Raw genomic sequence first — 13,064 nt, forward strand, 5'->3', positions numbered from 1 at the left:
TTCTAGCCCCCCATTCGGATGAAAAATCCAAAATCAAAATGGAAGTCATAATGATTGTTCAAAGTCTTGAGAACATACACAATACATATAATGGACCAAAAGTTTTCCATCTTATTCATAAAGCATTAGTTGTTTGCAACAAAATTTATGTGTGTGTATGGGACATAAAGGGGAAGATGAGTGCTTGACATGTACCTATCAATCTCAGTATCAGCCATGCTGGCTTCTTTGGGTTGCTTGTTTTTTAGGTATGATGATGGGTTTCTTTAAATAATGACAAAAAGTGAAATTGGCTTGAATGATTATGAGGCCAATACCTATGTAGCTTTTGAGTGAAGTTAATTTATACTACTCCATCCATGCAACCATCCAAGGTCAACATAAAAGTTCAAAAAAAGTCAACCACACATAAAAGGATTCATCAACAGGGAAAAAGGTGCTGCTTAGAGGTGAAAATGCTCAGTGAGATTTGAGTGTGCTAAAAGGAAGAGGACTTTGTCCCCTAATGGTCTGTTTTAGTGACTTAAATATAAGAAGGGACAGGAAGAAAATACATGGTTTGTATTTACCACCCCCTTGTTTTGGGATCCTTGCATTATACATGTACACAAGTGTTATCAGTTAAACTACTAAAAACACTTGATAAATACTAATTTATCTTCATCAAAATATTTTAAAATAAATTATATTTTAATTCTAATTATGTTTAGTTATTTTATTATAAGATAAAGTTATGTCTTTAACCTATATTTTTGTCAAATAGGCAATTTTAGTCCATTAATTGTATTTATTTTCAATTTAATTTCTTTTTTATTTTTTCAATTTGGCTCCTCCATCTAATTAACACAAAATGCTAATATGACACAAATGGTAACAATGTGCAACACATGTATTGCATTAAGTCAACATTTTTATCAGCTATTTAAAATGAGGCCAAATTAAGTGAAAAAGAAAATTAGGAAAGATAATCTACATTTATATTTACGGGGTATAGTAGCACATATAAATGGGGAAAATATACATTTAAATCTTATTTGATTATCGGTCATTGAAAAGGTACAAAATCTGGAAAGGAAAACATGTTCCACATGCAAATCCCTCAACTCACAAGAATCAGTTTTATGTGCAGTAAACAACATGCAGTCTTTTTCTCTTTCTTTCAATCTGTTGATCATCAAAGTAAATAATTCATTTCACTATTTCAATATCCTATTCAACTATGGTAATTATGAAGAAATATCTGCTTCTATTTCCCTTTACTAGTACACAGCGGCACAGATCGTGTTATTCTTAGGAAGAAAGAAAAAGTACTAGGCATTTTAACAGGAAATCAAGTCAAATTAGAAGCAAGATGATCGACAGCGAAGAAATAACTTCCTACAATCATGAATGATGCAAGCCCAGAGCGAGCCATCCGCCACCGAAGACCACGGAACAATAGATTCCTGTCAGAAGGATGGATCCCGGTATATCTTTCAAACTTGTTTCCTGGCTGTTTCCACTTCAGGAGCCTTCTCTCCATTGAAACATACTGGAACACGACAAGTGAACTACTATCAGATTGGTTGGAATTTGGAAACCCATGAAACGGAGGTTTTATTTTACTTAACTAGATATTTTTCCATGTTAGACATGGCATTATAAAGAACCAAATGTCCTAATTCATCCTACTAATTATTTAAATAAGCAGCCAGTGGTAGTGACAAGCTTGCCTTTGCAAGTCTGAATGAAAAATTACAACGATCCAAATGAGTTACTAATGACAACATGAAGAGAGAAGAGTACAGAGCCATGCTTAATTTAGCTAGTCAGAACTTGAACATTGTTCAAGACTTCAAGTATTTATGTTGTGCTTAAGGGAATGGGAGAGGCATGTCAGCATTGGTACTAAGGTTAGGAGGTAGTGGGTTCCCGTGCCTGTGCTGTTGCTATATCTTCATTAGTATTGAAAGTGCCAAAGTCACTATGCAGAAAAGAATCAAACAACTTATGGCTTGTTCTGATTTCTGCTAATGCATCAACATGTTATTAAAGAGTAAACAAAAGAAGAAGTTCATAATTCACAAGATACATTTTCTATAACAAGCAAAACATACCTTTGGTAGCACAGTGCACTGTGATCTAGTTCTTGTAGTATCAAAGGCATGAGAAGCCGCAGCAGCAACTGAAGCTGACAATCCAGCAGCAATACTAACAAATAAAGGAGACAATGGACCAACTTCTTCATCTGACCTGAGTCAAGAGAAGCACATTTGAACAAAAAGGGCAACTAGACTAAAGTCAAAAATAAAAAAGATGCATTGGACATAAATGTGAAATCAACTAAACCTATTTAGAAGTAATTAAAAGTAGGAATCAAGACAATAACTTAAATACCATCAGCTGCAGGTTGTAAATTCCAAAATCAATATTTTTCACAAAGCTGATATTTTTCATAAAACCAAACACAACTATCACCTTAGCAGTATAAAAAATACGAAGAAAAAAATAGGTGTTAAAAATAATCATTTTATTGACGATCAAGAGATAAACCTGGGCGGAGGATCCATCCCTACAGCCTTCCAATCAAGCATTGCTTGATGCAGAAACTGCCAGCTTGAGAAAAATACACCACCAAACACAGAATCTCGAGCAATTCCCGAACGAAGACCTCTCCATAATGCGCCCCATCCTTCCAATGATATAATATCAGATGGCCTTCTGACATTGCAAACTGATGGTGGCTTCCCAGATCCTGTCATCATCCAAGGATACTCCAGCAGTGCACTTGTCACATTAGTATTTTTGGTAGATAGGGTAGAGATGAGACCGACATATTGGTTCAAGGATCTCTTGTCAGGATAACAGCCACTCAGTAATCTTGAAATTAAAGGTGGTTGGGCTCCCTTGTCCAAAGCAAAAGTAGAGTTCGGAATGTATGAAGCTGAGGAAACCTGTTCACGAAGCTTGATAAGTTCAAATGGAGAGCTTATCAAAGCCTCTACAGCACCAGCTGCCATTCCAGCCAAAAGAGCATCAGAAGCAGAGACATAATTATCTTCCAGCCCATCTGCCAAAAATGTAATTGAGCACCAAAATCATTCTCCGAGAAAAACGTGTCACAATAATGACAATATAACTATAATTCACAAATATCAAACTCCAAAAGGTACTGTTAAATTTTGAAAACCCAAGTCAATTTCCTTGAGGTCAACTAGTCAAGGGGTCTCTCGAAATAACATAATGCTACGCATACAAAATTTCAGTCTTTAATGATTGATATGAAGAGGGACATATAGTCATTTGGAACAAAGCAGTACTAGTTTCTTATGTGAGTATTTCCTAAAAAGCTGAATCATAAAGTGCTATTTACCACACAATTGATTTGCGGAAAAAATATAGGAATTACCCTTATAAAAGGCAGTGATGATTTCATAGACCCCAAATCGAGCTCCGAGACCAAGAGTCCTTCCAAGTGCTAACGATCCATAACCACTAAACAGACCTGAAATGCCTCAATTACAACATGATATATGAGCTACGATGTATGCTGAGTTTGCGCCTTGACCAGTTATATCACCCATATTATCCATCCATAGAGAACTTAACATTCGCATTCTAATGTCTATTCTAGCTCCAACAAAAGGTCCACTACTTCTCCTATCAACTTATGTTTCACTTATGGAACACCCCATCATAGTATTAAAATAAAAAATCCAGCATACCTACCTGAATTACCAGAGAGAGTGAGAATTCTAAGCAAGAGCTCGGCAGCATTCAATTGTTTACCGGAACTAGAAGCAACCTTGAATATAAAAGAAAAGAGGCCAGTTTGAAGCAGTTCAAAAATGAAAGTGGATGGGGGATTATAAACAAAAGGATAAGAACCTGAGTCAGGACTTTCATGGTGTCGAGGGGATATGTGAGAGCAGAAGCAAAAGCCACAGAGCCAACTGCAGCAACACCATGAATCACAAACATCTGGCTCTTGGACAAGTCATCCATCTGAACACCAAAGAGAAAAAAAGTGAGAAAGAAAATGGCAAAAGGAATCAGCGAGGGTTTTTTTTTTAAAATAAAAAAAAAATAACTCAGTCCAAAAGGAATACATGCATAAGATATTAAGATGTCAGAGAGGGGCCAATGAGCCTTGGTTCTAATGGCATTTCTCCCCCCTCCCCACCTCAAGGTCTAGGGTTCAAACCCTAGAGAATGCAATTGAGGGAAAATGTGATAAAATATGTGAGGAGTGTGTGGGTGTGTTGTGTACCTAGGATTCGGGGTTGTCCAATCCATTGGGGTACCTAGGATTGGGGGTTGTCCAATCCGACCAAAAAAAAAAAAAAAAAAGATGTCAGAGAGGGCTCCTCCAAGCAATGACTTAAAAGAGCTATGGAGGGAGATCTGGCAAATCCAGGTACCTCAAAACTAAAAATGTTTATGTGGAAAGTAACCCATGACATAGTCTCTCTAGGAGTGAAGTTGCTCAAGGAGGAGGACAGCAGCACGCGGCCTGGAGGGCAAAGACGGAGAAGGCAACACCCATGAGTAGCAAGCTTCTGGTTTGAGGCAAGGTCCTGACTCTTCTCAGGGTCTGTCGGTGTTCGATGGAGAAGGAAAGGGGGCTGCGACACCATAAGGGATAAGTGGGGTTCCTGGTCATGGGGCGGGCCTCTGGTTAGGTTACTCGGGTGGGTTCTGTTTCTTCGGGCAGGTCTAGTACATGGACTAGAGCATGGTTTCGGTCGCAACTGATCAGGCTATTAAATTAGGTGGAAACTCAGGCAGTCAACTTCAGAAAGTCTATTATCTAACTATAATTTCAACTCAATTCCAACACTAGTATCAAAACAGATAACTTTAATCACAACACTAGCATCAAAATAGATCAAGCAGATTAATATACAATAAAGCATCAATCACATAACCTTAGTCACAACTCACAACACCAGCATCAAAATAGATTAATATACAATAACAAAAAAATCCGATTGACAACAATTACGAATTACAGATTAATATACAATAAACAACAATCACATAACCTTACTCACAACTCACAACACTAGCATCAAAACAGATCAATATACAATAAATAGTCAAAAATTCAATTGACATGCATTATCAATTAATATACAATTCAAGATGATTAATTTATAATAAAGCTCACCTTCAAGAGAAAGCAAACAGTATACAATAACAAAAAAGTAATAATAATAATAAAGCTTACCTCTACAACTTAGCTTAGCTTGGACAATGGAAGAGAAGCAAGACGCACAGTCAGACAAGGCCAGAAGAAGAGTGACAGAGACAAATGAGGCACGACACGCAGAAGCAGAGGCGAAGGCAAAGAAGGCGAGTCACGACGTAGCCAAGACAATGGCTTCAATACAGAGGAGGCAAGCAGCGATTAGCGGTGAGCAACGAGCAGTTGCAAACAGCGACTGTCAGTGGGAAGACGAGGCACAGCTGCCGGCGAGAGGCGCAGAGAGACGTGGCCAATGAGTGAGACGCCGTTGTCGTGTGTCTATTTTTATGCTTGACCGCAGGGAGAGATGCGAGCCACCGTGGAGCATAGACCGGCGAGGTGACACTGAGGAGACAACAGTGAAGGTTCAGGTGAGGCGAAGGCCAACAGAGGCACAGGGACAACGCGACGCGGTCGGAGGCGTCAGACGAACAGGATGACGCAGAGGACACGGCGACCGAGCGGTGTAGGCAACAGTGGCTCTGTGAGAGTGACAAGGTTGAGGCGCCGCGTGGAGCTCCTCTTCCGTTTTCGCCCGTTTCAGAGTGAGAGAGTGCGTTGGGGAAGGGGATCCTTCGCTGTATTCGGGTTTTGTTAAACTCAAAACGGCGTCGTTTTGAGAGAGTTTTCTATTTAAATAAAATAAATTATTTATTTATTCAATAAATTGATTTACAGAATTTTATTTTTTAAAACATTTAGAATAATTTCGCTAATAGCCAAAACCGCATTGAATTATTGATTTATTTCTGCATGTTTATGCTATCACTGGCAGTAAAAATGGATAAAAAAGAGGGGAGAGAGAAAATCATTGTTAATCACTCCCACGATTTTTTTTTTTTCCCTTTTTTTCTATTCGATTTTGTTAGGTAAAGAATAATTTTTGTAAATAATATGAATAATAGATTATAAAATTGATCCAATAAAATAAAAAAATAACCTACTCCAAATTACTTCCTAAACCCTAGCTATTAGGATAAACATAAAGTCATTGTTAATTATATATAAATAAGAATCAAAAGGAATAATCATCCAATTAAGAATAATCAACATAATCATTTGTATATCTATTGAATTGAACATCCAAGATATCTATAATTCACATTGTTTAATATTTTCATTATCTTCTTATACTTTTCTTTTTCTATTTTCGGCTTTTCGCTACAGTGATAGCATAACTTTTGTTTTCGCCTTTTGCCCGTGAAATTATAACTAAATGTAAAAAAAAAAAGTAAAATTTTGTAAATTAATTTATTTGAATAAATAATTTATTTATTTTATTTAAATAAAAAACGTTTTGAGATAGGGTTTAAAAAAATGAATCGGTATGAGTTTTTTTAAATTTGACGGTTCACCATATTTTATTAAAATCGTCTGGGATCAAATGGGTTGTTGCTAGTTTTTTTTTATCTGGTCTTATACCCTGTCTGGATGAGTTCTATGATTGATTCACCAATTTTTTTATCCGACCGGCCATGGTCAATCTAGTTTTTGCAACAATGGTGCAAATTCAATGCATACTTCGATCCTAGACAATCACTTTCGTCTATTAGATACTTATCTATATCCTTATAAATCCGCAACTGTTCATTATACTTTGGCAAAATAGTCATCAAAGAGAGTAAACCTCATTCGTAACTAATTTACACTCTCTTCCATGTTTACTCTACAACTCGGAAACCACTTATATGAGAACGGTTACTAATTCGAAATACAATCTATATATACAAGAGAAAACTGAGATTATTGTATTATCATTTACACACAACACATTAATCTTTACTCGTTCAAGTGATATATTTGAATAATTATTTGATTTGAACGTCAGAATTCTTTTTGCAAATACCACACTCGGTCTAGAACCTGATGTGGTAGGCGGCATTACTGGCGAGAATCCTGCACCGAATTCGCAAGAGGATTTGACAACTGATAATTTGTAAGGAAATAACATAGAGGAGGCTTGCATACATGATGAATCGGGCTGGGAGGAGAGAGAGATGCTTTGAATAAATTAGGTTATTTATTTTTATTTATAAAATTTAAAAATGCTAACTATATTATAACTTTTTTAATATTAATATTTTTTAATAGTAAATTATTTTTGAATTCATAAATTTGAATAATATTGTTGTAAAAGAAATAGTAACTAAAATAATCTTAATTATTTTAAGTACTTAATGTAATGGGACTATAGCAGGGACTAAAATTAGTTCCTCCTAATGGAGAAGAGAGATACTTTGAGTTCCTATTTACTGTTCATGACGTAAAAACTAATGTGGAGTTACTTTTTATGACAGGTGGGCCATAAATAGGGACTGAGATGAGTTCCGTACTGGAGATGGTCTTACTTTTTCAGTCTGTGTCTCTCTCTTTCTATATATATATATATATAACTCCCTCTTGTTGCTGCTGGTTCTCTATGTTATATCTCTTGCAGTCTTCCTGACTCTCCCTCTCTCCCATCTCTGCTCTGTCTCTCTCGCTTCCCCCGTATCGCTCTACCTATCTCCCAACACAGGCTGTTTGGTTATCTAACGCCATTATTGAGAAAGTTGCTAGAAGGAACGTAACGAGAGCATCATGCCGAGAAAAAATAAATAAAAATTCTGAATCAGACCAAGTCACGATATGATGTGGCTAGAAGGAGCGTAATGAGAGACAATAATTACTCAACACTTAAATTTAAGAGTGAATACCCCATCCGGCCCCTGACAATTATCTCGAAAGGACAACGAGGCCCCCAAGAAAAAAAACACCCAATCTGGCCCTTGATAATTTTTTTTGGGACTGATTAGCCCTTGTGCCAAAAAAAATAACATTGATTTTTTTTTTTTTGCACAGGGGCCTCGTTGTCCTTTCGAAGTAATTGTCAGGGCCGGATTGGTTTTTTTTTTTTGTTAGGGGCCGGGTTGGGGTTTTTTTTTTTTTTTGTCAGGGGCCTCGTTGTCTTTCGAAATAATTGTCAGGGGCTGATTTGGGTTTTTCTCTATATTTAATGGGTATATTCCCAGGTCATTTTCCAACACCCAAGACGTTGATTTACAATCATTTCATTGAGACATTCCACTTTTTAGTATCTAAATAAAAAAACATAACAAATGGAAGGGTTGCCAACGTAGTTAACCATGCCGTATGAATGATAATTAGACTATTCTTATATTCTACAGTCTATATACATGCACGTTGGGTTAACTAATTTACTCATGCTCACAACATTCTAGTGTTAATAGGATGATGATGCGGTTGGGATAGAAGTCATACGACCTATAATTTGTTAGCACAAAAAATTCATGCCCCTTGTTGCTATGTTTCATCAACCAGAGTGACATTTTCGGTCCTCAATCCAATAACAACATCTCACCCATAGAGTTAATGGGCCTCAAGGCCGTTGATTCTCAGTCCACCCTACGTAAAAAACACACTCCTACTGTATATCAAGAAGGAACTATTCAACCTGATTGAAATAAAAAACAGTACAGCATAACACTAATTCACAACAGTAAACAGTTAATCCCCCTATCATCCAGGTACAGATACATGCAAAGTGTCATCTTAAAACATCTGACTTCCCCTTACACATACGATATTCATGCAAAGTGACTATATACTATTCACAGACAACACATTTTCAAAAACATACTCGACAAAACGCTAGCTGAGGTTGCGGAGCAGTTTCATGACCTGCACGGAGACAAAACTAAATTAATCCAATTTTAGTATTGCACCCTAATTAATGACTAACAAAACATGCCGAACACATAATAGTACAGTTTGGAAGTCGTGATTACCTCCCTAGTTATGTCGGCAGGGTCCAGTAGATGTTCCAACCTCACATTCCCGCTTTGCGTCGTTCCTATCACGTCTTCGCCAAGACCAAGCAGGCGATACGGAAATACAAAAAATTTGAGATAAGACATTTTAACAAAATAAGAAAATACAAAAAAAAAAACGCTTGACAAATACAGATTATTATTTTTTCTGGCGGTGTCAGATGTCATTTTTTCCCCCTTTTTCCTTTAAAAGAAATCATTTTACCATTTGGTCGTGAAAATAATTAACATCTTTCTTACACTGACTACAGTTGCCTTGAATGTAATTGTAGAACTACTTGTTCAACATGCTTTTAGGATACACAAGCTGCTGCCCATGCTCAGGTGGAAGCAGTCAACGAAACGAAAATAGAAGTGGACAAGAAAATAGAAGCTAACCTGAAAGCAAATACAGAAATTAAGGTTGCAACATATATGGCTTTGAGGAATGCAGATATGGCAGATTCTGTGATAGAAGCAGTCAAGGATGACCCAAGAAGGTGGCGTGAAGAACAAAATAGCGATATGGGCTACACAAAAAATTAATCAATTTCGTCAATCTCCTTGCACATCTACAAGGCAATAGAAAGTCAAAGATTAGATATATAGATAATGTTCAATCTATAACAAAAAATAAGCAAAAGGGAACCATATTGGTGGTAGCAATTAAAATTTTGCCCTTTCTCTTTCGGATTTGGGGGTTCTTAATCAACTACATGTCCAGCACGATCATCTTACAGATGAACAACTTCCATAAAAATATTTTGCAAACGCAGATAAACTCATTCTCAAAATCTGTTTCAAAGTATTTAGCAAGGAGACTATACATGTAATCAAACTACTTTGGCATATTAACATTGCAAATTAGCAATTAATAACACCCTTGCTTGCTAAAATTGTGCGAAGTATTTAAATTAAGTTACCATTGAAAATTGAAATGGAATGCTGTTTAAACTAACTTCTGTTATTACAATTGCAAATTTTAGGCACAAATTTGTTGGGATCAGAAATTATGAACACGGTCCTACAAAGGTAGAATCAAAACTCTAACCTTTTCTTAGGAAGCACATCACATCTTTACCCAAACATGAGCATACCCACATTTCAGAGACGAAAAAACGTATGGCATAATAGTTTCATCTGGACTTTGTGCAACGAAAATATACAATGCATACCTCCACTGGCAGATCGCGATCGATGGCAGTCTCGCCCAGCTTCGGTGCTCCGTTTTTTGCGCATTGACACTGTCCCACTCGTAGCACAGCACACTCTCTAGTGAAGCCAACCAATCTCCGCCAACACACGTGGAGCCACCACCTAGGGAACCTAAGCCTTGCTCCGGCACCGTCAGAGGAGGAGCAAGTTCTTCTCTCTATCTAGAGTTTTTATTTTCCCTCCGTTAAGTTCATCCCCTAGGTTACCCTCTTTCTATTTCCAACGAAGCAACCTGAAGCCACCACCAAAGCCATTTTTTCTACTCCATTTACAAATACTTTACAACAAAAAAAATCCACTTCAGATAAGCCCATTATTAGCTATCATAACGGATCCTGTAATACAACTTAATTAATATACTTCATCCCGTAATCTTCTAAACTCACTTGTCTCAACATTCACGGATTCACAGTCTTCTCTGAACACTGCCACCAGTTTTCTCAGAATTGGTCTCATGAAGTGGACAAGTGTCACTGAATTATCCTGCCACCACATTTCTATACGTGTAGAACATAACTTCCTTTCTACACTAGAGAATCCACCTTTTTTAAATTCATTATGGTTAAGAACCAAATTTAAGAGTATATAAAAGGAACCGATTTTGATAATTATTTCAGATTTTATAAATATTATAAAGGTGATAGTAATTCTTCACATAATATTTAATACTTTATTTTATAAATTTAATGGCTACATTATAATCGTTATTTATCTTAAAAGAGGTGGTTATAATATTATTATATATTTTATTCAAAAGAATGTGACTCAACATATAATATTAGTTATATTCTTGTGTGGATGAACTTTTGAGATATAACTCGTTTCTTGCGTTATTGTAATACGTCTTTTTTTAATGGAGTGAGAATAACTCGGACGTCAAAGAACACAATGGGTAGATACCTGCAAAAGACACTCCAACACTCAAATTAGTATGTATTTAAGAGGTATATAATAATTCTATGAATATAAAATATTAGACATGAAAGAACTTATCATGTGGTGCCCTTTTTGAGATATAGAAATTAGTGCTTTTATAAACATAGGGTTGATGAATAGAGTTGATGTTATGACCGTTAGTCATTAAGTCAGAATAATGGTTATTAAGATTATCCGTTACAAACTTAGAATAAAGGCAAATAAAGTCGAGTTATGACTCATAATGCACAATAAAGATCGAGCTATAAGGTGACAGATCACAGCCCCCAAGCTTTGTCTGCCGATCATATGATCCAGGCTAAGCTTAGAAAATAAAATGCGTTACAACTCAGTTAAAAGATAAGTTAATAATGATATGGTGAGCCCCCAAGTTTAGTCGATTTATTTTGTTGGCACTTATTCAAAAAATAATTGAGTGGTAAAAGTCATTCTATCAAGATAGTCGTGTGGGAGATATTTTTCCGCTTGAGAACAATTTTTCATGACATGCGTATAGCATTTGATTGTATGTGAACTGAAAAGTTCAGAAATATGTATCCATTAACGGAATTAATTGTATGATCTAAGGATATAATGATTAATTGTCTTAGAAATTTTTCTGACCCACAACAACTTATTGATGAATTTCTCGTTCAAAGCAATTAGTTATTGAAAATTTATAATTTATATTGAAGGTATATCATATGACATGAATAAGATAAATTGAGAAAATAAATATGTATAAAATCGTAACATATATTGTAAAAGTACAAGAGTTCAAAGTAGTAACATATACCTTGAAAGTTGATAATTGTAGAGAAGAAGACGATATATGAATGTCATACATACCAAATGTGAATTACTTAATTTTATTTGTTAATATTATAACTTTGTTTCTTAGAATCTGCATTAACTTGTTAATAAAGCAATAAATAATTACATTTAATAATATAATAAATCTTGTTTAGCTATGAGGTATATTCTTTGTGCAAAAATAGCAAATTTGCATGTTTGTAACTATTTTTTGCTTAACTTTTTGCATTAAATAAATAGTAACATAAAATTTAATAGTATAAAGTGGATAGTAAATAAGTTATGTACAATTAATATATAATTAATTTTTTATGGAATTCAATTTTAAGATTTGAACTCATCATTACCGTTATTTAATTGTATAAATAAAATCATTAAGTAATAAGAATATAATACATGATGAAATAAAAATTCAATTGATATGGTTGTTATATGTCATTATTGTAAATGGATAGCTTTGTATTCTAATACAGGATGTCTCTTTCTCATTTTCTTTTTCAAAATAAAAAACAAGAATAGATGATCTTTAGTAATAAAAATAGGAAATGATGAGTATTATTGTCTTGCAAAAATATAGATAAAAATACAGAGAGAAAAGTATATTATTTGTAAGAATTATTCCAAGTATAGAACATATATTGAGGTTTGAATATAACTAATGAATTAGTAAATATTAGTTACACAAAATATAAATACAAAAGTATGTTGAATAAAATATATAATTTTAATTACGTAAATAGAGAACTTTGAAAAAGTAAGCAAAATTGATAAGCAAGTTTGTGTTCGGATTGATCGAAAACTGAGTTTGTTCCTTGATTAATTGAAAGTCGAGTTTGTTCTCGGATTGATTCATTGATCGATTATGAGATGTGAAATATTATGATACGTAAAGTGAATGTATAAAGTACATACTTTATAAAAAGTTACGATAAATTAAAATTTGATAAGAGGCATTAAATAAAATCTTAAACAATATTATTGAGATTGATTCAAAAATTTGAATGTAAATCAAGTTTATGAACCCGAGGGGAGTCGGAATTATTTTACTCGCCTCACGGTAGGCGCCAATTGTTCTTGTGTGGATG

General features: G+C 35.0%; 1 protein-coding gene across 7 annotated transcripts; it reads right to left on the reverse strand.

Moving 5' to 3' along the window:
* Positions 1-1,003: 1,003 nt before the first annotated feature.
* Positions 1,004-5,837, reverse strand: LOC112734472 (mitochondrial arginine transporter BAC2). 7 transcript variants are annotated; one of them, XM_025783802.3, is made up of 9 exons: positions 5,210-5,832; positions 4,401-4,739; positions 4,250-4,283; positions 3,868-3,984; positions 3,709-3,784; positions 3,389-3,493; positions 2,533-3,049; positions 2,097-2,232; positions 1,004-1,531 (listed from the first exon to the last, which is right to left on the reverse strand). In XM_025783802.3, exons 4-9 carry the CDS (start codon positions 3,982-3,984, stop codon positions 1,331-1,333), a joined length of 1,152 nt encoding a protein of 383 aa, XP_025639587.1. In that variant the 5' UTR covers positions 4,250-4,283; positions 4,401-4,739; positions 5,210-5,832; the 3' UTR covers positions 1,004-1,330. The 7 variants fall into 7 exon arrangements, with proteins under 7 accessions (XP_025639587.1, XP_072089780.1, XP_072089779.1 ...); XM_072233679.1 differs by having other exon boundaries at positions 3,389-3,484; positions 5,210-5,787; XM_072233678.1 differs by having other exon boundaries at positions 3,389-3,484; positions 4,250-4,739; positions 5,210-5,787.
* Positions 5,838-13,064: the final 7,227 nt, after the last annotated feature.

This window comes from Arachis hypogaea, chromosome 3 (genome assembly GCF_003086295.3).
Source record: "Arachis hypogaea cultivar Tifrunner chromosome 3, arahy.Tifrunner.gnm2.J5K5, whole genome shotgun sequence".
Classification (NCBI taxonomy): domain Eukaryota; kingdom Viridiplantae; phylum Streptophyta; class Magnoliopsida; order Fabales; family Fabaceae; genus Arachis; species Arachis hypogaea.

Excerpts from the sequence above, each read along its gene's own strand:
- LOC112734472 (XM_025783801.3), bottom strand. The coding sequence starts at position 3,984 with ATGGATGACTTGTCCAAGAGCCAGATGTTTGTGATTCATGGTGTTGCT. Across the intron at positions 3,785-3,867 it reads CCATGAAAGTCCTGACTCAG|GTTGCTTCTAGTTCCGGTAA; the intron begins GTTCTTATCCTT and ends TTTATATTCAAG. Across the intron at positions 3,494-3,708 it reads CACTCTCTCTGGTAATTCAG|GCATTTCAGGTCTGTTTAGT; the intron begins GTAGGTATGCTG and ends GTTGTAATTGAG.